The 27,636-nt window shown below is 55.7% G+C and overlaps 1 protein-coding gene across 1 annotated transcript; it reads left to right on the plus strand.

Moving 5' to 3' along the window:
• Window positions 1-5,316: 5,316 nt before the first annotated feature.
• Window positions 5,317-26,584, plus strand: CD5 (CD5 molecule). Its single transcript, XM_082660269.1, has 11 exons — window positions 5,317-5,425; window positions 16,630-16,677; window positions 18,414-18,725; window positions 19,202-19,264; window positions 19,511-19,843; window positions 21,856-22,149; window positions 22,806-22,931; window positions 23,640-23,693; window positions 24,628-24,747; window positions 25,265-25,356; window positions 26,031-26,584. The coding sequence occupies exons 1-10, from the start codon at window positions 5,374-5,376 to the stop codon at window positions 25,351-25,353; spliced, it is 1,491 nt and encodes a 496-aa protein (XP_082516395.1). The 5' UTR covers window positions 5,317-5,373; the 3' UTR covers window positions 25,354-25,356; window positions 26,031-26,584.
• Window positions 26,585-27,636: the final 1,052 nt, after the last annotated feature.

Here is a 27,636-nt window from a genome sequence, read left to right on the forward strand (position 1 = left end):
ACTGATCTGCCTTTTGCCCTGTCTTTCCATTTTTCCTTATCCCTCAGTGGCCTAACACCCTTACATACATTGACTTGCACCCTGGGGAATATAGGAGAGCTCTCTAAAAGTAACACTGAGTAGGAGCTCTTTTTAAAACAATGTGACTTTTGCCATTTTGTCCTAAACAAGGCTATGTCGATTTTTCAGGTTCTGGTATTCTTTAAGTAAGATCCTAAGCCAGAATGAGGAATCTCAGGGACCATCTCAGTGGGGAGACACTCAACCCCAGGCACAGAGCCAGTAAAGGGCTGAGACAGGACTGACACCCAGCTCCCCCAACTTCTAGACCCTTCTCACCTATAGTAACATGGTTATCGTGCAAACAGGACCCAGAAGCCTTTGCCCTCAGCCTGGAAAACCAATCCTATCACCAAAGCGGCAAACTCCTACTCATTCTTCAGGTCTCAAACTGTCACCCCCTCCAGGAAGACTTCCTTGACTTTCTCAGGGGTTGGATTGGACACATCTCCTCCTGCAAGCTTAGCCCTTCTTATGCACTGTCCCAGCTGCCTGTCGGGCGGCCTCCCCACTAGATTGGAAGCTCAGCTCTTGGAGGGGGATGGGGGGTGCTGGTCAGTCCATTTCATGTGCCCATGCTCAAAGCCTCCCTGTCATTCATTCATTCATTTGTTCAAGAAAGAGCTGTGTGCCAGTGCTGGGAGAGAAGCCTTGGGTTGGAGAACAAATGAAAGAAACAGAAGCACTTCCAACAAGTGCTAGGACTTTAGAAATGCTGAATGTTGTCCTACCGGGCTGCAGACCCTGGCACCAGGAAGCTTACTACGCTGACAACCCACTATGTGCCTTTCCCGCAGGGGTACTCGGCCAGCAACATCCCTCCAGAGGGATTCTGCTCTGCCCATTTTACAGAAGGGATCTGAGGCTCTGAGAGAGGAGGCTGCGGCTGAGGACACACAGCTGGGTCTATCCGCCTCCTAGGCCCCCATCATCTCTATTATAACACAGCAAAAATCCTCAAAGGGTAGGGGAAGCACCAGCCTGATATAAGAGAGAGAGGCCATGCTGGGAAAGGGTCGCCCACAGGCCAGGAGACCTGGGGGCTCAGTCCAAACCTCACTGTTGGTTAGCTGTGCGTCTTGGGAAATTCACCTAACCTCTCTGATCCTCAGTTACTTCATCTGAAAAATGGGCTCGGTTAACACTTGTTCTACTCTGTCTACTAGGTGGCCCCATTTTCTCAATCAAAACTTATGCCCTGTGGTCGAACAAGTCCAATCTTACTTATAGGAGCAACAGAAGAGAAACTGTGAAGGCTGAGTCCTCGAGATGTGTGATTTGCACACGAGCCACGGGCTGTGGGATATTTCTTGCACACGCACCATGGGGAGGCTGGCAGCAGGCCCGGTGGGGGTGGGAGTGAAAAGGGCAGTTCAGTTCATTCAAGGGCATCTGCTGGGCCTCCAGGCACATGGTCCCCATGAGGAAATATGAATAGGCCCCGGGAGGCTTAAGTGAACGGGGCCTGGGCTAACCAGCCTCACACTTACCCAAGGGAGCAAGTGCACTAGGGTTTACAAGCCCTTCATGTCATTATAATGGAACCTTCCAGAAGCCCTGCGATGCAGGGCTCATTCCCTACCCCTATCTTAGAGAAAGAAGATAATCAGTCTCAGAAAGGGGAAATGACTTGCCCAAGGTCACCCAACTAGTCAGAATGGAAAGTCGGCATCCGGGCCCCCAAACCCTATACTCTCCACCCTGAAATGATCATCATAACAACTCTGGTTCCCAGAGCCCTGACCAGGAGCCAGGACTGTGCTCTGCTCTTTACACAGGTTAACATGCTTCACCTTCAAACCGTCCCATTTCACAGATGAGTTTAGGTAACTTGCTTGAGTCCTTGACTCAAGGTTTCACCACGGGGATGTGAGACCAGTGTCATCAGATAGCAAAACCCGGCTCCTGGGAGGGGCTGGGAAAGGTGGGGGGAGGGTGCCCGGACCTGTCCCTGCAGGCTGTACGGCCACCCGGGGTTCCAGGAAAGTGCACACACTGAGCCACCTTACAGAGCCAGCATGCCCCTACCCAGGGCAACCTCTGATTCTCTGCGCTCGGCCCTTCCCCCAAAGCCCTGGCACTTGACATCTACTCGCTCAAGAGAAAGAGTCAAACCCTCCAGGTCCCAGAACAGACAAATCCCCCACCTCCAACTCAGATGGCGATGGCGCAGCCTCGGAAGGGGGTGTCCTAGAACGAGAGAACTGGTCTTGGGATCATCCAGCCCCATGGTTTGCAGATAAGTCAGCTGAGGCTCTGAGCGGCCATATAGGGCAGAGGTGGGCCCCCTCCACCACATCTGCATGCCCCTTAGCTGCCCACCCAGATCCAGAATCAAATCTTACGCCCCTCCTTTTCCCCCCTCCCGGCCCCCCACTAATGTCTGATTGAGCTGGAGCAAAGCTGGGGGAGGGGTGCACCTCCTGAGGTGGGAGGTAGAAGAGAGCTGCTGCCAAGCCTGCTCCCCACCCGCGTGCCCCAAACCCCTCCAGGCTTCCAGGTACAGGTTTGCGAGGATTTAGGTCACTGAGTCATTCAACAAACAAACATGTGCAGGGCTCTTCCCGCCCACTGCAGAGCAGAGACACCTCCTCTGGCCACCGAGCCATCCCGGGTCTTTGGGAACCACCCCACGGATTCATCCATTCATTCAACAAACACTGAGGACCTACTAGGCACCAGTCACATTTCACCGCATCCTTCATCTCCTCCCGCTGCCCCTCCCTCCCTCCCAACCCTCAGCTCCTCCCCCTTCTCCACGTGTCCCCTGTGGCCCCTTTGCCCTGGCAGAGAGGGCAAATCCTGTGGGCGCTGGGGAGTCAGGGAGCCCAGAGGGGCCGAGGCAGCGCTGGACGACTGAGTGGCAGACACACGCAACCCCCGTGGTTACCTGGTGTGGGCCCGGGCAGCGCAGGCAGGCGCCTCTCCCGCGGAGGCCGACGAGGTACTGACACGGCCCTGGGTGGGGTGCTAACCCCCTCCCCACCCCCACCCTTGGCCTCCACCCCGGCCAGGCGGCCTGGAAAACCCAACCCCGGCTCAGCCGACTTCCTCTTGTGTCATGGAAAGTACAGGCGCTGGGGACAGGAAACTCCCGCCAGGGATCTGGGGTCTGAGTGGGAACAGTGGGCCTGGAGGCCTGGGAGGGGTGGAAGGAAGGCTCACCGGTGGTGGTGGTGGGGGCGGCAGGGGGGCGGGGCTTGAGGAGGCAGAGGGGGGCGCCAACAGGACAGCGGCTGGGGAGGGAATGGACGCTTTAGGAGTGTCGGGATCCCTTCCACCCGAGGTCCTGAGCTGCTTTCAATTTTCCAAAAACTAACAGAAAAGAGTAAAAACCATACCCTTGTCTGTAACAAAGACTCTAGATCAAATAAAAAGGCAAATTTTTGTTTGCTTTCTTTGCTTTTAGTAAGTGAGGTTGGAGGGTAGTGGCAAGGGTTATGGAGTGAGAGACATGTGGGTTCAAATCTTAGTTTTAACCTCCTGAGGCCAAGTACCTTACTTTCTGAGCCTCAGTTTCCTCGTCTGTGAAATGGAAAACTCCACCCATTTCCCATGGTGGTTGGGAAGAGGCCACGCCCCCCAGCTTGGGTAGGTGCTCAATAAAAACCCCTTCTCCCTTCCCGGCTGCAGTTATGTAAACTGAGTGTGGTAACAGGGTCACGAAGGGCCACTTAATACACACCACTAGTGTGACCAATAAAAGCTTCCTAAACACAGGGTCTTTTTTTTTTTGGCTATGCCACGCGGTGTGCGGGATCTTAGTTCCCTGACCAGGGATCGAACAGTGAAAGCACAGAGTCCTAACCACTGGACGGCCAGGGAATTCCCAACACCGAGTCTTTAAGAGAAAAATTATCCAGAGGGTCCTCGGAGTGTAAGCAGAGTGGGGACCACGTGTCTCCATCTCTGCATCTCTGGTGCTTAGCATGGGGCAAAGATTTGCTGGACGAACAACTGAAGGAAGGAATGAAAAGTCTGGGATTTCCAGTCACAGGATGGGAAGGATGGATGTGAGAGTGGGTGGGTTGGGAGGGTAAGGGGAGTGGGGGGAGTGGGAAGGCGTGGGGCCAGGAAGGGCTGGCTGAAGCCTCCATGTCACCTCTGGGGAGGGGAGGAAGCACCTCCGAATCCTGTATGAGGTGGTGGGTGTGCCTCCCCGATCACACCTATGACAGGGCTTGACCCCAGGCCTTGATCCTTTCCTTAGGGAATGGATTCAAGCACCCCAACACCCTCCCGGCCCCGTGTTAGAGGAGGCTGGGGAGTGTTGGATGCTGGGAGCTGAGTGGATGCTATTGGGTAGCTGCTGAGACAACTTCACGGGCCCAGGGAGGGAGACCCCCACCCCCCAGCCCTAGAGGGCCTCCAGCTGCTGGCGGAGGGGATGTGGAGATGGGGGGCGTGCAGCTGGGAGGCCTGCTCAGACCCTTACCCTCCAACTCTTCATATTCGGCTATTGTCATGTCCCTGAGCCACTTCACCCCTGGCATGGCCCGGATTGCGAGAAGCCCCAAGGAGCCTGGGTCTGGGCTCCGTCTACCCTGGAGTGAGGGACCTGAGCCCAGGCCCCAGAGAGGCTGAACCTTTCCCTGGTCAGTCGCTGGCCTACCCCATCTGCTTTGCAAAATGCCCAGCACCCCTCCTCTTCCTCAGCAGCCCGGGGTTTATTTCAGCAACATCGACACAGAGATCACGCCATCCACACTGAGCTCTCACATACACACCCTGATGCAAGCCCAGGGTCCATGGAGGAGCCCTCTCCTGTGTTTGCTCGTAAAATGCCACCTGCGGGGATTCACCTCCAACTGCTACCTCATCCCGGTAGCAGAGATGGAGGGTTTGGTTTGGTTTTTCATCACTGAGTCTCTGCTGCAAGGACAGGGGCGGTGCCCACCACCTCCCACCTCTCACTCATCACCCCAGCACAGCTCAGAGACGTGTCCCCCGTCTCTCCCAACCCCCTCCCCCAGGCCTCCCTCCCCTCGGCCCGGCTCAGGGCTCCCCCAGGCCGCAGCCCTGTCCCAGCATGGCGGGGTCAGGGCACTGGCCCAGGCCTAGGCACCCCGGGCAGGAAGCTGGCAGAGATCAGGGCCGCCATTCGAACTGGGGCAGATGGTTTTACCCAGGAGGAAGTTGACAGTTTCAACTTCAAACACGATGACACAGGCCCCACACTGCCTGCTCCCCTGTCCCACCCCTGCATGAGCCTGCCCGCCCCTCCCCCTTCTCCCGGAGAGGCAGACACAGGGCCAGACACCCTCACCTACAGGGGCCGAGCTCGCTGAAGTGGAGGCAGAGGAGGCCGCGCCCATGGGGTCTCGACATCCGCCGCTGGCCGCGCTGTACCTGCTAGGGCTGCTGGGTGAGTACCCCTTCTGGGGTGTCTTCTGGGGTACCTGGGCTCAGGGTACAGAGAAGAAGGTGCCGGAGTCAGATCCCCTCAGTCTGACTCAGGCCCGCATGTCACCTCTCTGGAGCAGCACGGAGGGCTGGGGCCGCCAGGATCCCTGTCTTCTCCCCCAGCCCCAGCTCGGCTCTTGGCCCTGCCTGTCCCACCCCCAGGGCCCCACCTCTGCTTCTCTCTTGCACTGTTGGGGACCTTACTGTCCCCTTCGAGGTGGAATCCATGCCAACATCAGACTCTCGGCCTAGAAATCAAGTTGTCCAGCCCTCATTCAATGCCGGCTTCCCTCTGCTGCTACCCCCCACCCCATGAGTGTCCAGCCGTTACTTGGATACCTCCAGGGGCAGGAAACTGCCGTCTCCTGGGCAGTTCTGATGATGCTCTGGGCAAAGCGGGCCAGGGCAGGGTGGGGACCGGATCACCGTCGAGCAGATGTCAAAGACGTACACCTTAGTCCCTAGTTACTGGTTTCATCCCAGAGGGGGTCTCAGCCAGGCCTGCCAGCCAGGTGTGGGCCTACTGTCACTCCAGACCCAGAGGAGGGGCTTCTGAACACTTCCCCGGGGGCCACTGTAGAATTGACTTGGGGCCTCTGGAGAAGCTGTCTGGGGATAAGGTTGGGGTGGGTGAGTCTGGGGCCTACTGTTTGCCAGAGGGGAGACGGTGGAAAGGGCAGTCCTCCATCCCTGAGGCCTTGGGACGCTAGTTCAGGACCGGAGCCCTGCTGCTGGGGTGTCACCGACACTGGCCAGTGGGGAGGGTCCTGAGCAAGCGGGAGGGGCGGGGAGGGGAGGGTACTTCGTGACCTGAGCCCTGGGGTCCAAGCCTGGCCGGGTATGACCTCAGATAGGTCCGAGCCTCTCGGGGCCTCCATCTCCTTATTTAGAAAATGCAGGGGGGGTGAACTGGGTAAGATCTGACCACTTCTCAAGGGTTTGGAAGGTGTGGCAGGGTGAGAGAGGTGACTGACTCGGGACGGGAACAGGTGAGAACAGGCGGCAGCTTGCAGTTTCCCAGTTTGAAGGGAAAGGACTTGGGGACATTGCCTGCCTGGTGGGGGGCCTCAGTGCCTCCTAGAAAACGGGTGTGTAGGTGTGAGTATGTGTGTGTGAGAGGTGTGTGTGTGTGTGTGTGTGTGTGTGTGTACGTGTGTGTGTTTTCATGGGTAAAACATGGCCTCCAAATGTAGACTTGCCTTCTCCCAGGCATGTGGCAATGGCACACGTGCACACATGTCCTCACGGCTACTCTTCCATGGAGCTGCAGGAGGTACAAAGTGCCTTCTGTCCCCAGGGGAGAGGCTGACGGATGGACCCCGCTGCTTACGGGACCCTCCTAGGCCCTGGAGACTCCAAGGACCAGGCCCCTAAGCTCCCCACCGACCCCTCACCTGTGGCCTCTGACCCCAGCAGGGCAGGAGTCTAGCCAAGCCCCCTGGGAGTGGGGGTGGAGTCCTGCTCTGCTGGCCTCCCCCTGAACCCCATCAGGGGCGAGGCTCCTGGTAGGACTAGGCCTAATGGAGCCCAGAGTCAGGAAGCCTTGGAGGCAGTGCCTTCACCAGAGTGTGGGAACCATCTGGAAGCCCAGGAGCACAGGATTCCCAGTGTGTGTGTGTGTGTGTGTGTGTGTGTGTGTGTGTGTGTGTGTGTGTGTGTAACTGGTGGATAAAAAACATTCCCATTGTTCAGCGGGTCACAGCTTAAGAAATACTTTTTTTTTTGCGGTACGCGGGCCTCTCACCGTTGGGGCCTCTCACCGTTGTGGCCTCTCCCATTGCGGAGCACAGGCTCCGGACGCGCAGGCTCAGCAGCCATGGCTCACGGGCCCAGCCGCTCCGCGGCATGCGGGATCCTCCCAGACCAGGGCATGAACCCGTGTCCCCTGCATCGGCAGGTGGACTCTCAACCACTGCGCCACCAGGGAAGCCCAAGAAATACTTTTAAAGCCATTTTCTTCTGAAAGCTTCACAACAGCCTAGGAAGCAGGTGGGCCCATTGTCCCCATTTTACAGTGCGGAAAACTGAGGTCCAGGGGGAGCAGCTAGTGAGCTGCAGAGCCCACCCCAGTGCAGTGCTTCTGCTCTCGTGGGGGCTCCTCTGTACCCCTAGCCAAGAGCAAAGGCACACCAAAGCCACTCCCACGAGTAGGAAAATGGCTGCAGGACACAACCGCCACCAGCAGACAGGCAGCCACCGAGGGCTGGGGACACCGAGGGTCAGGGCTGTGGCTGGGGGCAAACAGCACAGGCGCCCTTCAAGACCTTCCAAGTAGAGATGCTTCACCGCCAGAGCCCTGGGAACACTGCGGCCTCTTGGCTGGCCATCAAGTTTGTGCCCGTGGCTGGGGGACCTTTGGTACATGAAGATGCTCACAGCCTCCTTCCCTCTGCAGCTGCCCTGAGCTCCAACCTGCCCAGGGCTCACCTGCTGAAGGTGGGGCATGGAGGCAGCCCTGATCACTGCCCAGAGGCTCAGGCCCGGCCACCGGGACTCCGGAAGCTGGCACTAAGGCTTGGGAAAGTCACGGACTTGGTAGTTTGAATTCTGGTCCCCCCTTGCCAGCTGGGTGACCATGGACCCGTTCTGTAAGCTTCAGTTTCCTCTTCTGCAAAATTGGAATAATAATAGGACCTGCCTCATAGCGATTTATAAGGATTAAGTGAATCAATGAATACAGAGCTTTAATAGGAATGTCGGTTTGTGTAAGTGCTCAGTAAGCATTAATAATAATAATAAATTCATTTATTATATAAATTTATTTATTATATAAATTTATTATTATTATTATCAGAGTCAGCAAGAAACAAGGTGTCAGGACCTGGTGGGGAGGCCTCGAGCCTAGCCATCAGTCTTTCTCTCCCCCAGTCCTCCTGCACAGGCTAGTTATTCATTCATTTATTCATCCACATACATTTATTGAGCATCTACTAGGTGTCCAGCTCTGTGTAAAACTCTGGGGATACAGCCGTGATCCACACAGGGGTCCACCCTCATGGAGGGCGCACCCGAAATATTTACAAATTTCTAAATATCGTGATCGCAACGAAGGAAACCGCAATGTTTGAGACTCATTAACCAAGTTCACGTTCGAAGGGGCTCCCAGTCTGAGGGGCTCCTCTCTGAGGAGATGATGTCTCGTCTGAGACCCGAATGATGGAAGGAACCAGCCAGGCAGAGAAAAGTAGGAGGAGTGTCCCAGGCAGAGAGGACATCAAGGGTGAAGGCAACGGGCAGGACAGGCCGAGGGGGGCTGGGCATCTACAGTAGAGGAGAGGAGAGGGGACGCCCAGTGTGAGCCCGCCATCCGGCCCGCGGCCCCAGCTGCAGAGCTGAGGCCCTTGCTGGCTCTGGGTGCAAAGAATCAGGCCCCCAGCAACCCCGAGCTCCCCACCCCCAGCGGGTAGCAGAGGGACCTGGGGGCTCAGGGGCTGGCACTGTCCCCTCTGGTCACTCTGACCAGCGCCTGCCTACAGTTCAGAGGGGTTTCCCTGCAGTGACCAGGGGACCAGGGAGGGACTTCAACTCCACCCAACAAAATTGATTGAGCACCTGTTCTGTGTGCATGCATGTGGGTGCCTGTGGGTGCCTGGTGAGCATGTGTGTGTGTGCTGTGTGTGTACCTGCTATATGTGTGCCTGTGTTGCGTGCAGACATGTGTGAAGGCCTGTGGGGCTTTGGAGCAACGCAGATCCGGGTTCGATTTCTGCTTGGCCACTCACAAATGACAAGAACACCCCTCTGAGACTCAGCCTTCTCATCTATAAAATGGGGATAACCACTTGCCCATCTCAAAGGATAATTGCTATCGTTAAATCTGGTTCATTCATTCAGACAGCAAGTATTTACTGAGCACCTACTATGTGCCAGGTACTGTTCTAAGTGCTGGGGACACAGCAAGGAACAATCAAAATTCCTGTCCAGGTGCATCCGACATCGTAGTTGGGGTGTGATGGGGAGACAGACAGAAGCTAAATCAATGATCATACGGATGTTAGGAGGTCACGAAGTGACGTGAGGTTGGGGATTGGGAGCTCGGGGGCCATGCTGTATCCCAGGAAGTTGCAGTGGGTCTCACGAGAAGATAATATTTGAGTAAATACATGTAGGAAATGACCGATTGCACCATGCTATGTGGACCCGGGGACGACGGCTGCAGGCAGACGGGCCGTCACACACAGGCTGGTGGCGAGGCAGCTGTGGAAGCCTCCATGAGCACAGAGCGTTTTCTCCAATGAACTCAAGGCACCCAGGGGCCAAGCAGAGGAGAAAGGGGGCAGAGTGCCCTGGAGAGAAACTGGAACTCTCGCCTCTCCAGGTCCACAAGCCGTTACCTGGAGCCTCCGGCCAGATGCATTTGGGAACCCAGAATTTTCCAGACTGGGCAACATGCCATAATGAAACACATTCCCATTTCTGCAGTGAAACTGAATTCGCACACTGAAGGCACAAATGCCTTCCTGCCAAATGCATCCGAAAAGACTTCTGGTTTTAGACTTTGAATTGCAGACAGTGAATCGTGGCCCTGTATCACTTCCTCTATAACTACTACTGTCACCACCCCTGCCCTCATCATTGGTATGTACCCCTGGGGGGGCTTGACCCATACGGCTCCCACAGGGACCCTGATACTCCCTTGTCCCTGGGGCACAGCTGGGAGAGATGTGGTAGAAACAGGATAGGAGATTGGTGGCAACTGGCAGAGGCAGCACGGGTCCCCTGTACTGCCACAGACTCCCTTCCGGAGTGAGCCCCTCCCTCTCCCCAGCCTCAGTTTCCCCTTTCTGTACCATGGGCGAGCGGGCTCTGGGGTCTCCCAGTGGTAGAGTCCCATGGGGCCCTGTCAAGTGATGGTGGCAGAGTTTCTTCACCGACCCTACCAACAGCGAGCTCTGTGACCTTGGGCAAGTCACTGAGCCTCTCTGAACCTCGGTTTCTTGATCTGAAAATAGGGGTGAGCTCGGTCCCTTCTTCACAGGGCTGTGCATGGAAAGGACGAGCCCCTGTGCGGGCTTTGGGATATGTGAAGCTCTGAACAGAAAGGAGGCCTTGTCCTTGTGACAGTGGAGTCACATACGGTGGCGTGAAACTCATGCAAATTCAATCAAACACACGAGGCCACCAGGGAGAGCGTGGAATTGCAATTCAGATACGAAGGCCACCGTGCCCACAAGCTGCGCACCGTCGCTCATCGGCGCAGACCCTGGGTGAGCGAGATTAGAGACCTGAATCCGCTGTTCCTTCTGCAGGCTCCAGCCCCCAGGCTCCTCCTGGCATAAGCCCAGTGTGATTTTCTACAAGTTTTGCACATAAAAAGGCTCCTGATCAAAAACCAACCACTTCTTCTGGTGCTCAACCCGACAAACAGAATTTCGGCCCTTTGAGATCTTTGTTTCCCTGAAGCCCTGATACAGACTCAGGTTAACACAGCCCCACTGATGACAGTCGTTTCAGAAAAGCGGAGTTCCTGGCCTTCCGAGTCAGCCTCTCAGCAGAGGAGGAGGGAAGGAAAATCCGGAATGCCCCCAAAAGGCAGTTGACAAATTGTGTTTGCTGTAAATTGGTGAGAATGTTATGGACTATTAAAGGGAATCACTGTTAACGGAAGAAATGGAACATCAGACTTCCAAACCGCACTAAATCAGTCTGTCAGTTTCCTTATCCGGAAAACAGAGTGATGACAGCCCCCCCTGATTGAGGCAGTCAGGAAGAAATGGGGTCTCCCGTGAAAAACCCTTGGGGTCTGCACGGGGTCAGAGGTCGCTGTGACTATTATTATCATCTGTAAAGTCCCAGCTCCTCCCTGGGATCCCGGGGCCCCCGGGACCCTCGGCAGGCCACACTCTTGTCTCCAGTTCTCAGTGTGTAGGGCTGCAAGCATAGGTGCTCACGGGTCCAGGCAGGCCCATGAGTGGGTCAGAGGTGGCATCAAGTGTACAAGCTCTGAAGCCAGCAGCCTGGGCCAAGTTCTGGCTCTGCTGTAAAGTGGGACTGATAATACAGGTCCACCAACGTTCATTTGCAATTCCAACCCCACCCCAAATTTGCAAATTTCTGGCAAACGTTTACAGTGCAAATCCTGACCTGAATGAATAGGAGACTACTTATAATCTTGACACATCCCACTTACTGTGAAAATTCATATGTTTTGCTGCAGAAGCCATCATGTGTTTGAAGCTGAGGCTCTCCAGATGCAGGGTGACAGTAGGGTGCCCCGAGGGTGCTGGCAAACCAGGACAGAACAGGCTGCCCTGGGGGCTCATGGGGATGCAGCCCCACGTGGCCAAAGCATGTTGCTTTTGAAAAATATCTGGACCTTGGGATTTTTTTTACAAAAAAGAAAAGTAAGGGACTTCCCTGGAGGTCCCGTGGTTAAGACTCTGCGCTTCTACTGCAGGGGGGCTCAGGTTTGATCCCTGGTCGGGGAACTAAGATCCCGCATGCGGCATGGTACTGCCCGAAAAAGAAAAAGAGAAAGAAACCTTTCAAAACAATGGGCTCCAGAAAAAAAATTATAACACTGTGCTGAGCAAATAAAACTCATCTGTGGCCTGACGTGGCCCAGAGTATTGCTGTACAGGGAACCAAAGAGAGAACCATCCAGAATGGGGGGGATGCAAGAGGAGAGGGGAGGAAGGAGGTGAGCTCGTAAATGTCTCAGAGCCTCTTTCAGGAATTCATTTACTCCTCACTGAGACCTCATCAGGGCAGGCAGAGTCAAAATGGTTAAATCTCTGCAAAGGCAGACATGGGAGGGGGGAGGGGAGAGTGAAAAAGCCTTCCTACTGTCTCTCTGGATTTTTGGCCCTGATCGTTCCCTGGCTTGGCCAGTCTAAGCCCTAAATAGTGGGGCCTCCAAGGAAAGGTTGGCAGGGGAGGGAAGGGGCCTGGCCCCAGCTGCTCGGGGTGTGGTGTTGGATGAGAACCTGGGGAATGGCAGGATGCTTCTGTGCCTCCTGTCCCTCTTGGTATCATGGGTCCCCAGGCTTCTGTTTGCAGGTTCTGCAGCAGCAAAGCCTTGGGCCTCGGGCTGCACGCAGGGGCTGGGTTAAGCTGTAGCCAGGGAGGGGGTCAAAGGGACCCCGAGCACAGTCAGCAGGGTTCGATGGAAGGAGGATGTTGGTCTGATCCCTGTGAGAAGCAGCTGAAAGAATGAAAATAAGTTGTGGACAATCAAAACCTGAACGGATCCCTGGACAGACAGGAAGAAGCAGCACCCAGGAAGGCTCCCAGTCAGTCACACATCTCACCTGCCCACGCCTGCCTGCCTGCCTGCCGCTGAGCTACATCAGGAACTGAAGATTATAGATCATGGAAGTTTGAATGGAAAGGAAGGTGAGGGAGGGTGGACTCTAACTTCCTGACTTTACAGACGAGGAGACCAAGCCCAGAGAGGTTGAGTGACTTGCCAAGATCACACAGCAAGTTCATGGAAAGTCTTCCCACAGTATGTTTCACTGACTGAAGGGAATCACAAGTTCACTGTCTTTCATCAGGTTTGCACGCCGGGGACATGCAGGAATTGGTGAAACACAGAGCAGGCCGTGGCAGCCTTCCCTCTGAAGGGAAGGGAGGCAGCTAGGCCCAGCGGTCAAAAGCACAGACTGTGTGCCAGATGGCCTGGCTTGGAGTCCTGGGCCCGCTCTTCATCAGTTGCTTAGCAAGTTAGTTAATCTCTCTGTCCCCTCATCTGTAAAATGGAGATCAAAATAATAGTGCCAACTCCACAGAGCTGTGGTAAGGTCTGAGAGAGTTAATGTATAAAAGTGTCTAGGAGAAAGTACAGCTATAAAAGTGTTGAGGGCTTCCCTGGTGGCGCAGTGGTTGAGAGTCCACCTGCCGATGCAGGGGACACGGGTTCATGCCCCGGTCCGGGAGGATCCCACATGCCGCGGAACGGCTGGGCCCGTGAGCCATGGCCGCTGAGCCTGTGCGTCCGGAGCCTGTGCTCCGCAACGGGAGAGGCCACAACAGTGAGAAGCCCGCATACCGCAAAAAAAAAAAAAAGCGTTGAGGATGGTTGTGGTGATGGTGGTGATGGTGACAGTGATGGTGACAGTACCAGTGTTGGTGATGGTGTTGATGATGGTGACGGTGACTGTGTTGATGATGGTGGTGGTGACAGTGACTGTGTTGATGGTGATGATGTGACAGTGATGGTGATGGTGATGATGGTGGTAGTGGTGATGGTGACAGTGACTGTGTTGATGGTTGTGATGGTGATGGTGGTGATGGCGATGGTGGTGGTGACAGTGACGGTGATGGAGGGACAAGACAAGAAATGCTGCTCACCTGAGGCCAGTCAGGCTCCCAGAGGGAGGCGAAGCCCTGGAATGCATAGATGCCTTTTCTCCACAGAGCATTTTCTTTTTTAGAATTTTTCTTGGTTCTCAGGTTGTTCAGTCTTTCCTGAGAATGTTCTCTGGCTGTTCTGTGTGAGATCCGCAGGGATGGTCAGGCCCAGTCCCTGTCCCCAGGGGCTTCAGGGTCTGGGGACTCCAGCACCAGGGTCAGGGTCAAGGTCATGTTCATTTCTGCTCATTTGTTCATTCTCTGAACTTGACACTTTGGAGGCCCAGCTGGATGGCAGAAGGCAGAGAGATGGGTTTGGAAGGCATGCTCGTGGTTCAAATCCAGGTCCTGCCAGTTGCTGGCGGTGTTACCCGGGACAGGGCACTTGCCTCTCCCGACAGCTATATTGTGAACATATTCAACTCAAATCGTGGGGCCGTGCGGAAGATGAACGATACCCGTAAGGACCCCTCGCCCAGGGCTGAGTATACAGTAGGTGTTCAATAATTGGTAGCTGCTGTTAACGGACGTTGACTGTGGTGACTTTGGGACTGCGGAGGTCCCAGGTGGGAAAGGGAGGTGGCGAGCCCTGTGAGCTGGCTCTCCAAGCGTCCAGACAAGGACCCCTGCCCCCGGGAAAACTCCCCAGCAGGCCTGCAGTCCCGCCCACCCCTGCCCCGGGCCCAGCCAGCTCCACAACCAGCAACACCAACTCTGGTGTTGAACTGAATGCCAGCCAGGAAGGCACGGGCTGTCTTTTGCATAGATTATTTCATCTCATCCTTACAACATTGCTATGAAGCTGGTCCCTTTCTTGCTCCCATACTGAGCCTCAGACCATGAAACTGAGGCTCACAGGGGCTAAGGAAGTGGCAGAGCTGGTATTCAGACCCAGAGAAAGGCATCAGTGCCAGAAAACCTATCCTGCAACATTCAGCACCAAAGAATGGATCTTTGGGTCCCCTATCCCCATAAGTGCCCTCAGGGTTTAGCCAAAGAAATGAATCCCTAAAGGTGTACAGCCCCATTCATGGTGGGAACTGGGACGGAGGGAGGTAGGAGTGGAAGGTCAGGGGTGAGAGGCGAGGGCTGGACAAAGGCCCCCTGCCTCCTCTCTCACCAAGCTAGCCGGGCATCTCCACCATGTCCTCCTGAGGCTGCCCTGCCCATTGCAATAGATCAGATGATGGACAGCTGGCCAGCCCCCTCCCAACCCAGGCCAGAGCTCTGGCCTCTGCTCTGGACCCGACATGCCCTCTGTGTGAGAAATACCTTCCCCTTCCAAGGCCCAGGACTCCCGGGGCAACCATGGCGGGCTCTTGCCAAGATGGAAGAAACTTACCATAGGCCACAACTTAATTACAAGGAGTCTTGGTTGGAGGGAGAGGGCAGGCTGGTGGGGCATGACTCCCCTTAAAATTCTACCACCCGCTTCAGAACACTCAGGCAAAAACGGGACTTTTTACACCCAGCAACAATTTCTCAGAAGAAACTTAAACACAGCCCTTTACTATATAAAGTACTCACCCTGACCGATGCTGTGCCCAGCTCCCAAGTGAGAAGCAAGCCCGGGGCAGATGGAAACCAAACACTTGCTCCACGACTGATAAAGCCGGGCAGCCAACGTGGAGGGTGGGCTCTGAGGCCATACAGGCGTGCCACCCGACCCGTCCCCACCCAGATCAAACCTCCGCCCCAGCCACACGCGAGCCGGACACGTGGCCACGGACAACGAGCCACTTTGACACCCCTGCTCCACAGTCAGACGAGGCTCGAGGAGGAGGGACTGCCCAATGGGCCACATTCCTATTGAAGGGGCCCAGGCAGGAGCCAGGACAGAGGGGATGCCAGTTCCCCCCAGACCCAAGTCCACTGGGCTCCTTCACCAACTGACCATGTGATCTTGGGCAAGCCCCTTTGCCTCTCTGAGCTCTGATTTCCTCCTCTAGAACTGGGAGCTGTTAAAGAGAAATTGCTATCATTCTTATCCTGTCTTGGGAATTCTAGAAAGTAACACATGTTCTGGGTTCCCGTTCCGGCTCAGTTCTCAGCTCTCTAGAACTATGACATTCAAACATTTTTTGACTGAAAGCAACACTCAGGATGTTTTTATATTGCCACCCAACACACACAAAGTGAGCCGTATCCTCACAAAACACGATGCACTCTGACATTTCTATTCTAGTCCGTTTCAGTTTTTTAAAAATCGATGGTTGTGTTACTACATGATTTTTTAAAAATTGATGGTTGCAATGCTGCATATTACTACAGAGAGACAGCATGAGGAAATTTTGGGGAGTGATGGGACTGTTGTATGGCCTTGATGGTTACGGTGATTATGGAGATCTGTGTACGTGTTCATATTCATAGAATTGTGCACTAAAAGAAAATGGAACTTACTGCATGTTCTTTTAAAAAGTAAAGTTTTGGGCTTCCCTGGTGGTGCAGTGGTTGAGAGTCCGCCTGCCGATGCAGGGGACAGGGGTTCGTGCCCCGGTCCGGGAAGATCCCATATGCCGCAGAGCAGCTGGGCCCGTGAGCCATGGCTGCTGAGCCTGCGCGTCCGGAGCCTGTGCTCCGCAACGGGAGAGGCCACAACAGTGAGAGGTCCGCGTACCACAAAAAAAATTTTTTTAATTAAAAAATAATAATAAAAAGTAAAGTTTTAAAACAAGAAGGAAAATTGATGGTTGCAACCCGCTAAACTGGTTCCATGACCCACCTAAGGGTTGCCATCTGTAGTATGAGAATCCCTGCCCCTGAAGCCCACGACAGTGGCTGGAGGCAAAAATGCCATTGATCAGGCTGTGACTAGAGGTGAGGCGAAGCAGGAGAGAGACTTCCCTTCCTGACCCTCTTCTCTCCTTTCTGCAGTCACTTCCTGCCTCAGAGGCCTCAGAGGGCTCAACTTAGAGGACCAAGGTAAGGAAGAGCCACGTGGAGAGGGGGGCAGGGAACAATCCCACCAGGCTGTAGGGGGACCTGCCATCCCTCCATCGGAGCGAATCGCACCTTACAGAGAGAGAGAGAGAGAGAGTGCAGCCCACACCCCCTACCCACGCACACATGCGTGCACGCACACGTGAGGCCCATTTGCAGATAGATGCCCTGGATGGCTGTAAAGCACCCCACAAATGCTGGGTGTCGTGCTAATTATTATTATGACCCACTCACCAGGCACAGAAAAGATACTGGCCATAACTGCACCTTGCAAAGTCCTTTTCCTGCCCAGTCCTGCCGGATGCTCCCTGGCCAGAGACATTCGCCACTGGGGCTGCAGAGAGAGGCTGCACCGGATTGTAAACTGTGTGAAATGTCTTGCCTTAGAGGTTGGACTTTAATCCTAGAGGCTAGTGTTTCCCGAACAGGGTTCCACGGAACTCGTTGGATGAAGGGTAGGCAACACTACATCACCCACTGCAGACTCCTGACAGGGGACACTGGCCTAGTAAAGGCTCCGAGAAGTCCTGCAATGAGGAACTCAGTTAAGCATTTTCAGATTCAGCAGTTCCCAGACTCACTTCACCACAGACCTCTCTTTTTCACATTTCCTGAGATAACATCATGCTGAATGTATTTGGTGACAAATGTGGCGAGAGGATCTCATGAAGCTACCTGGCAACCAAAAGGGGCCACAGAGGGCTTGGTAGGCCCTGGGCCGGGACCTGGAAGCCTGCAATGGCATCCTAGCTCCAAACTCGAGCAAGATGGTTCCTGCTGTACAGTCCCACTTATATAACGTTTGAGAACAGGCAGAGCTCATCTCTAGTGACAGAAAGCAGATCACTGGCTGCCTGAGGCTGGATTCAGGGAAATCGACTGTGAAGAGGCATGAGGCAGCTTCCAGGTGATGGGCGTGTTCTCTTCTAGAGCACGGCGGGGGCTATAGGTGTGCATACATTTGTCAAATTCCATTGAACAAGTGTCCTTAAAATGAGTGCATGTCCCTGTATGTAAATTGTACCTCGATAAAACTGATTTTAAAAGTTAGAGACAAGGGGCAAAGGGGGAGGGAGAGGGATGGACTGGGAGTTTAGGGTTGGTAGATGCAAACTGTTACATTTAGAATGAATAAAGAACAAGGTCCTACTGTATAGCACAGGGAACTGTATCCAGTCTCCTGGGATAAACCATCATGGAAAAGAATATTAAATAAAGGATGTCTGTGTGTGTATAGCTGAGTCACTTTGCTGTACAGCTGAGATTGGCACAGCAATGGTAAGTCAACTAGACTTCAATTAAAAAAATGAACAGAAAAAAAATAGAATAAAAGTTAGAGAGAGAGAAAAAGATCAGGCTCCGGGCCCTATCTGGGGTCTATTGAAACAGAATTTCCAGGAAGGGGCGATTCTGCAGGACGGTGGGCGCTGAGAGCCCCTCGTTCACTGCCCCGAGTTCCCTGGGCTCTGAGGTCTCAAGCCCCGTCCTCCTGGCCTGGTTTCAAGGGGCTGCCCAGATCAGAGGCAGCATCAGCCTGAGTTTCTGGAAAGTCCCTGCAAGGTCCCAGAGGACGACGCTCACAGGAGGAGCAAAGCAGGCAGCCCGTGGGCAACGGGAGCCTTGCTAGGGGTGGGGTCCAGATGGGGAAGGTGCAGGGAGGGGCCCCCATGGAGGGCCCTTTCCAGCCCGACTGCCCCCTCCACCTCTTTGACCCCTAGGGTTCACAGTGAGACTAAGCGGCTCCGGCTCACGGTGCCAGGGCCATCTGGAGGTCAACTACAAGGACGAGTGGTACACGGTGCACAGCCAGAGCTGGGGCCTGCGCCCGTTCCACCGGGAGGACCCCGGTCGGGCCTGGAAGCTCTGCCAGGAGCTGCGATGCAGGGAGCCCTTGCTCCTCTCCCACTTCCGTCACTTCAAAGGGAAGCGACCCCAGAGCCAGATCACCTGCCATGGACAACTGGGGTCCTTCTCCAACTGCAGCGACAGCAAGGCAAATCAGGGGGACCCTCTGGCCCTGATCTGCTTAGGTGGGTAACTAGCTGGCCCCGTGGGTTCCCTGGGCCTGGGCACCAGCCCCGAGGAGGCTGCCCACGCCTGTGATCTGGGGCTTGAGCAGGCAGGTGGAAGGGGTCCCCGATTTACAACTACCCTCTCAGAAACATACACTGCTGGGGAACTGGAGGAGGAGTACTGAGGGCGTGCTGGCACCTGTCTGGGGAAGGAAAAGGTCGAGAGCTGGTTCTGCCAACAGTTAACTTCATTGTCTCCTCTTAACCTCTGTTTTCCCAACTGTAAAACGGGCCGGTACTGCCTGCCTCGCAGGAGGCCTAGACACAACGTGTGGGTCAAGTGGACTTAATGGGGCCCGTGGTACTTACATCATGAGTTCCAGGTCTTTCTCAACATGGCCGGTTGTTGACCCCAACTCTCCCCACACCCCCTACTCTTCCCTCCTCCCTCCCAGGGTCCCGGCCCCCTCCCTAACCAGAGCATCTCTTTTCAGAGCCACTGAGGACAACACCTCTTCCCACGAGCCCCCCGCCCATAACCACTCCGGAGCCCACAGGTAAAAGGATTCTGAGGGCCCTGGGGGTAGGGTGTCGGATTTAGCAAACAAGAACACAGGATATTCAGTTACATTTAAATTTCAGATAAGCATGAAAAGTTGTAGCGCATGTTCCATGCAATATTTGGGACCTCACCACCTCCTGGGGCCGTCGGCCAGTCATTCACCCGTCTGTGTGTTAGAACCACAGAGCAAGAGAGGCCCTGCTGCTGGTCGTCAGCACTCAGGTCCCTCCCCACCTCCCAGCTCCTCCCAGGCTGCAGCTGGTGGCGCGACCCGGGGGCCTGCGGTGTGCAGGCCTGGTGGAGTTCTACAGCGGCAGCCTGGGTGGCACAGTCGGCATCGAGTCCCAGGACGGGATCCAGGACCTGGGGAACCTCATCTGTGCAGCCCTCCAGTGTGGCTCTTTCCTGAGGCCTCTGCCAGAGACCGAGGCAGCCAGGAAACTAGAGCCAGGAGAGAGCGGTCCCTTGCCAATCCGGTGGAGGATCCAGAACAGGAGATGTGCCACCCTGGAGCAGTGCTTCAGAAAAGTTCAGCCCCAGGCGGGAGGCCAAGCTCTTGGCCTCATCTGTTCTGGTGAGTGGGACCGGGCCAAGACTCACGGGCGCCCCCATGTGGTCAGTCACCACACGTTCCTGAAAGCCCTCCGTGCAGCACAGGGCACTAGCGCTACGGAGAACACAAGGGACATGGAGGGCTGATCGTTGGCCTCTAAGAGGTAGGGCGGCCATGGGGTGGGGAGGCCACACTCACACCCAACGCCCCGGGCATCTCTGCAAAGTAACGCAGAACAAGCCCAAATGTACCGCTGGCTCGGCTGCCACACGGGGAAGTGGCAGGACTTACAGGAGGAGGCACGGTCCGCTGGTGAGTTTGGTGGACTGTGGCTTGTGTCAAGGGCCCAAGCAGGATGGAGTGCTTGGAGGGGACCAGGCTTGCAGGAGGGGAGTTTATAAATCCCGGGGACAGATGATGTTGGAGTGATGGTGAGACCTAGGAGGTCCCTGAGGCACAGTAGGTAGAGAAAAACCAGAGCAGGGCCCCAGGGGACTTCCCGCAGAGGCTCCCGCGTCACAGGCCACCAACCAGAAGAGACTGGCGATGCCGGTGTGGTCGAGGCCAGGAGCCCAGAGGCCGGTCTGGGGGATCCCAAAACGAGGATCAATGGGGAAACTGTGGGGAAAGGGACCACAGGTCAAAATAAGGATAATCACAGCATGCCTCGGGACGTAGTGGGCTCCTATCACCAGATGGTCTAGTGAAGCCCAGACTTTAAGAAGTCATACTTCCTGAGTGCTTACATCACGTTGGGGACTAGTCAGGGCATTCCTTCATTTTCACAAGAAGCTTAGAAGGCGGGTGCTATTATTATCCCCACCTTGCAGATGAGGAAGCTGAGGCTCAGAGGGGTTAAATTTCTTCCTCAGTATCATGGAGCACTAGCTGGGGTTTCCCCTCAAGCAGCATCACTCCAGAGCCTGTTGTGTAAGCCTTGGCTACTCCAGGTGTGGTCCCAGACCAGCAGCATTGGCTTCACCTGGCTGGTTAGAACTACAGAGTCCCAGGCCCCACCCTCCACCTACCAATCAGGATCTGCCTTTCAGCAAAGTCTCAGGGACCCATGTGCACCCATCTGGGAAGCATCTGCTCTGGACCACTGGGCTATCCTGCAGGCAGGGATGCCCCCAAACCACTGGACACATGGTGTGAATTAGTAAGATGCTTCCCCCTCCAGGCAGAAGCAGCCCCCAAGGATCTCTTGGCCTGATGCAAAAACCTGGCTGGCTCTCAGGCCCACCCACCCCTCTGCTAGGAGCCCTCCTGTAGGCTACAACTTGCAAAACCACACCCAGAAGGCTTGCCTTTGGATTTTTTTTTTCTAAATAGAAGATTTACTAGAGCTTTGAAGATGGATGTTGCTATAGAAACTGGCCAAAGCTGCTGCGATCACAACTCGCTCTAACTCGAGCACATGTGGGCCTCCAGGCCCAACCCTGATAAGCAGAAATGAATCCGTTTCTGCTGGACCAGGCCCTGTTATGAAAGCTGGTCCCTCCAGGCTTGAGGCCTGGGCAGCAGGATTCCTGGATTCCATCCCACCTGCGAATCTCCAGTTCTCAGAGCAGGAGGTATTTCCCATCCCTGGGCCTCAGTTTCCCCTCTCTGAAAAGCCCTCCCAGCTCTCAAGGAGCAGCAAGAGAATGAGAGGACGTTTCAAAGAGGGAAGCGGACCCAGGTGGGGCCTATTTCCCCACTTCTCTTACTGCCACCTGGGTGGGGGACGACTCCCCGCTGGTGGCTGCTGACGGGCACTGCCAGCCTCTTCACCGAACGTGCCTGAGCTGCTGCAGCTGCCCAGAGGCGCCAGGGACAGGGCTTGACGGGGAAAATGCCAGAGAGGATGCCAGAAGAAGGGAAAGGCAGAAAGGAAGGCAGTCCCACGTGGTACCCAGACCCCCGAGCGCCGGGCCCTGCCAGGGCCCCCACTCTGCCAGTGTCACGGGGTCCCAGTGACCAGGCATGCAAGCTCGGGGCCCAGGGAGCTCCCGCCGAGCCCGCCACCTCACCTCCCGTTGCTCTTCCCCCAGATTTCCAGCCCAAGGTGCAGAGCCGCCTGGTGGGGGGCAGCGGCACGTGTGAAGGCTCCGTGGAGGTGCGCCAGGGCAAGCAGTGGGACGCCCTGTGCGACAGTTCCTCGGCCAAGGGCATGGCGAGGTGGGAGGACGTGTGCCGGGAGCAGCAGTGCGGCAACGTCAGCTCCTACCAGCTGCTGGACACCGGCGAGAAGACCTCCGGGGGGTTCTTCTGTCCCCCGGGGAAGCTGTCCCAGTGCCACCAGCTTCTGCAGAAAAAATCCCACTGCAAGAGAGTGTTTGTCACCTGTGAGTTGGGCCCAGCCCGTGGTGGGTGGAGGGTAGTTCTGGATTTTCCTTCTAAGACCCAGTCGATGAGCACATTTCTGAAGAACAGGCCCCAGGAACTAAAGAGAGAGCCCTGGGGAAGGATGGAGGGATGACAAACGAGGGGAGAGGGGACAAGAGTGCTCAGGCAGCAGTGAGCACGGACCGTCAATAAGAGACTGGCCGCCATTGTCAGGCAGCTAATGAATGATAGAACTCTCCTTCCGTCTTCTGCTCTTCCAGATGGAAAGCAGAAAAGCAAGGGGGGGGGTACATATTTGCTGCACTAATGGTAACTGACTCACACAGAAAAGAGAGCGATGAATGGCTGGCTGGCTATTTGTATGTGATGGCAAGGTGATCACTCATAGTAACTGGAAAAGGGTGGAAACTTAAAGAGTTGATCACAGGAGGGGCAAATGATAGCCGATGATCAACTGTTACATAGTAAATGGTGGATAAATGAACGGGTAGCAGAGAATTTCAGAGACGGGTGGAGAGACAGCAGATAGAAAACTGCCTTCCGCACATGCTGGTGAGTTACTGGGGGAAGCCAGCCAGCCAGCCAGGAGCTTCCCTCTGAACGGACAGTTTTGATGCCTCCCAGGCTGGGGCTGACCTAACTCTGCCTCCTGCAGGCCAGAACAAACGCCCAGCGGGCCTGGGTGCAGGCACAGTGGCAAGCGTCATCCTGGCCCTCGTGCTTGTGGTAGTGCTGCTGGTGGTGTGTGGCCCTCTCGCCTACAAGAAGCTGGTGAAGAAATGTAGGTGTAGGTGCCCCGAACCTCCTCCCTTTCAAGCCCCTGCGTGGGGAGACTGGACGGGTTGCCCACGAGCCCCACAGAGGAGGGTTCCCGCCTCCAGAAAGCCGGCCGGGAGCACCTCCGCTTCACCACCCAGCCCTGCCCCTCTCCTGCCCACCGGCCTTTCTCCGCACCAAGTAACAAACAGAAAGTCAGGAAAATCACTGATTCGCCCACATCCAGGGGCCCAGCTGGGACCCACTCCAGCCCAAAGGGAGGGTATGGGCGTTCTTTAGACTGTGGTGGGTCCAGACGGTCTGACCCCAGAAGACACGTGCCCCAGGCCGGCTCCACCACTTAGCAGCTAATCGAACCACTTCCTCCCTGAGCTCTGGTTTCCTCATACCACAAATGGGCGACCCCAGACCTTGTGAAGGTAGGGGGTATCATCCTGGCCTTGCAGAACTCGGGAGGAAATCATTCGGAGACAAGGGTGTGAGATTAGAGAGGCTGCCCACTGCCAGAGGTGGGCAGTGATGGCTGGGTCCCTGCTGCCCTCCCAGGTCTTAATTCTGGTTCTAAGCACCCCGCGGTGGTTTCTCCTGGAGAACCGGCCCCTCAGCATGCACCTGCCACCTCCTCCCTCCTTCCCTGGCTCCCGCCCCCCTTGCCCACGCCTGTCTCAACCCCCCTCCCCCCCACCATGTGCCTTTCCTGTCTGTCACTCAGTCCGCCAGAAGAAGCAGCGCCAGTGGATTGGCCCGACGGGATTGAACCAGAACAGTAAGTAGCCCCGGAGGCAGGATCCTCCCTTGGCCCAGGTCAGTAGCCACGAGACTCAGGAAGGAGGCCGTGAAGCAGGGTCACGGGTCACTGCCGACCGTGGACAGAGTCAGTGGCTCCTTGAGGCCTCTGAGCTCCCCTGTGCTCATCTAAGGTGTGACTGTAGCCACAGGTGTTAATGGGTGGTACTCAGAGAAGAGGGCCCCGTGATCAAAGAGACTCGGAAATCAGTGAGTTAAGCAAAGCCAGACACGGTTCTTTACTTCAGGACTTGTCAGAACCTTCGTGGGCATTTTTGCGTGGTTCATCTCCAAAGTGGACGTATGTTAAGAAGGGTTGTCCAAGCTAGATTCATCATGGAACGTCTTTATCGTGGAACAATTTACAAGGCCAGTTTTAAGACATTTGGATGCAGCCGGCCCTGTCCCCACCCCTGGTCTCCATCCTCTCTCCTTCTGGCCACAGCCAGAGCCCCCTTTGTGGGTAGAACCAGAGCCCTCCTCCTGCCTCTACTCTACCTTCTCCCCCACTTTGTGTGTCAAGGGCCAATTCCTTCAAGAAGGCGCTGTGTTGTCAAGTCTTTCTTACAATATAAAGCCCCCCCGTTCCAGGAGGGCAGAGACCATATCTGCCCTATCACTCGTGTTCCAGTTCTAGGCTTGATAAATGTTTGATGACTGACTGACTGTCTGACTGATGGCCTGCCCGCCCGTCAGCTTGCCAGCCGACCCAAAGCTGCTCTAAAAGCCTGAGCGCTGCTACAATGAGCCTCCCGGGGAAGAAAGGGAAAAAGGGTTGCACTGAAGGAGCTCAGGGGGCCCTTGCACCACCACCCCCACGTTACACAGTGGGAACAGGAAATTCGAGTTGGGCCCCTGTTGGGGAGGAGGACAGAGCATCATGTCTAATGTTACTATCTCCCACATCCGCTCAGTGTCTTTCCATCGCAACCACACGGTGACTGTCCGGTCCCAGGCTGAGAACCCCACGGCCTCCCACCTGGAGAACGAATACAGTCAGCCTCCCAGGAACTCCCAAATCTCAGCTTTTCCAGGTAAGCACCAGCTGGCGCTCCTAGGAATGACGGCAGGGCCGAGCAGAGGGTCACATGATCGCCTGGAGAAAGAAGGGAGGCCGAGCAGGGGGCAGAAGGATCAAACGGCCCCCCTTTGACAGCCGGTCACGGCAGGGTATGGAAGGGATACAGCTAGAGAGAATGTGCCGGGATGTCATTAACCCCAGCACCGCTGTGACCTGAAGGACCTGTTTCTCAATAAATGAGGCCCCTCGGATCCCTTGGAGGCAGAACAGAGCATCCGTCAGTGGCCCGCAGAGCCCTGTATCGAGTGCTCCCTGACTGGCACTGACAATTAAGCCGCGGGGAGCCTGGCGTTCAGCATCGTTAGAGGACACTAGCTGATTTGATCACAACAAGTTTCAGGGCTGTTGAGCCAGCAGCTCAGAAAGTCTCTGTGATCTTCCAGCCCCCGCAGGGCTCTTGGCTCTGAAGGGCTCTCTCTGTGTAGCCTGGAGGGATAACCCTGCTCAAATGGCCTCCTTTCTGTCCACAGCTCTGGAAGGGGCCCTGCGTCGTGTCTCCACCCAGCCCGATAACTCCTCTGACAGTGACTATGATCTGCACGGGGCTCAGAGGCTGTAAAAGGTGAGCCCGGCCCCCGCAGAGCCCTGGGGATAAATAAGAACCAGCCACCTGGTTCCTCATCTCTGCTCGCCCTGCCCGGCCATGACCTGGTGGGGGGCTGGGGGACGAGCACCTGGACCCTTATAAAGGAAAAGAGTAAGCGTCAGCAATTTCGGTGACGGGAGCCGCTCTGGCCATTTGAGCAGAGGGGTCATGGACCTTAAACTCCATCTCAGGGCTTCCCAGGTGGCGCCGTGGTTGAGAGTCTGCCTGCCGATGCAGGGGACGCGGGTTCGTGCCCCGGTCTGGGAGGATCCCACATGCCGCGGAGCGGCTGGGCCCGTGAGCCATGGCCGCTGGGCCTGCGCGTCCGGAGCCCGTGCTCTGTGGCGGGAGCGGCCACAGCGGTGAGAGGCCCGCGTACCGCAAAAAAAAAAAGAAAAAAAAAAAAAAACTCCATCTCAGAAGACTACATAAAAGAGCCCCTAAGGGTAGGGGAAGTTTAAGAGGTACAAACTACTATGTATAAAAGAAATAAGCTAGGAGGATGTATTGTACAGCACAGGGAAGATAGCCAGTATTTTATAATAACTATAAATGGAGTATAATCTATAAGCTTTTTGAATCACTATGTTGTACACCTGAAACGAACATAATATTGTAAATCAACTATACCTCGACTTTTTTTAAAAAAGCACCCCTGAGAGTATCCTGATGGACTTACACCAGCAGGAAGGAGAAGCTGCTATCCCTGACGTTGGGCTGGGGGCTTTGGGCCTGTCCCCCACCTCCCTGAACCATCTCCAGAGTATGAGGCTTCCTCCGCCGACACACTTCCTTCTCACCACACAGAACCGGGACCCAGGAACAAACATCAAGAGCCAGACCTTCTGTCCTGAGAATACTCTGCAGTCACTGCTTGGAAAACAGTGTCCAGGTCCTTGCCCGGCAGGACCATGGACGTGACTTTCCAACACGTCCTACTGCCCAGCAGAGGCAGGCCAGCTCACACATCTCTCCACATCTTCACCAGCCCAGGCGAAGACCCCAACGCAGCTCAGCTGGCCGCCCTCCAGGTGTGGAAGCTGCGAAAGGGCAGAGCCTGGAAGCAGGCATCCCTCCCAAGCAGAGACACACGGGGTCCGGACCCGGGCAGCGCCCTCCCCCGTCTGGGGGACTCAGTTCTCTTCTCCAGCTCTGACCCATGAGGCTCCACGAGGATGCTCACACCTTGCGGGTGGTGGGAGGCAAGGGCTGATTTCTCTCGTGCATTTTTAATATGTTCTTTGTAAATAATGATTTTTCTGCTTCCTGAGAACTAGAGTGCCCGGCCTCCTCAATCCAGGGTCCACCCCTGTGGATCCCTCTGGGGGTGCCAGTGGGAAGGGGCACCTACCAGGGGGCGAGGGCTCTGCAGCCTCATGGTCAGAGGGTGCAACACTGACACAGGACCTAACACAGCACAGCAGCCACCAGCCAGCACGCGTGGCTGCCTGACCCAGAGCCCCATCACCAGCCCTCGACCTGTGCCCCCTCCCCTCGCAGCCCCTCACTTGACCGAGAGCAGGGACCACTGGCTGTCAAGTCCAAAGGGCACCAGTGCCACCTCAGGGCCCTGCACAAAGTGGGTACCTAGTAAATCCTAGCCGATTTGGGATTTGGGTTCACACAGCTGTTAAAAGTCCAAAGTTCAAGTCATTTCAGCCAATCAGTTAACCTCCTAACCTGAGAGTAAGAGACCAGGACTGAACATTCCTGTGGGTTAAGTAATTCCCTTAACTGAAATAGTCCCCTCGACTCCCCGGCAAGCCTAGACACATACCTAGTCCTGCAGTGCCTGGGTTTCCTGAACGACGAGCCAGAGGAGGGCATCTGACTCGGAACTTAAGGGTCTAGTGAAGGGAGAGGACTGGCCGGGCCTCGCTGGGCCCTGAGAAGACATCTCGGGGCTGGGGCCTTGCTCCACTCGATTTGGCCCCATATCCACCAGGAGATATCAATGGTCCAAGCCACAGAAGCAACTCTGGAAGAGCAAAAGGAAGTTCCTAGAAGGATATGGTGGGGATGAGGGGGGCTGCTCACAGAATCGGGGAGCTGGAGTGGCACAAGCATGCCAGAAGAGCCTGGCCAGCCCTCTGGCCCCACTGACACCCTCCAACCGAACTCTCACCCACCCCCTGCTCAGGACTCTGTCCCGAGAGAGCCCAGGGTGTGGCTCTGCCCCTGACCACGCAGGGAATCCGGAAACAGGGACACCTAGTCACCTGGGTACCAGGAGTCACCTGGCAGAGATTCCTATAC

The sequence above is a fragment of the Grampus griseus genome (assembly GCF_964374135.1).
Source record: "Grampus griseus genome assembly, chromosome: 8".
Classification (NCBI taxonomy): Eukaryota; Metazoa; Chordata; class Mammalia; order Artiodactyla; family Delphinidae; genus Grampus; species Grampus griseus.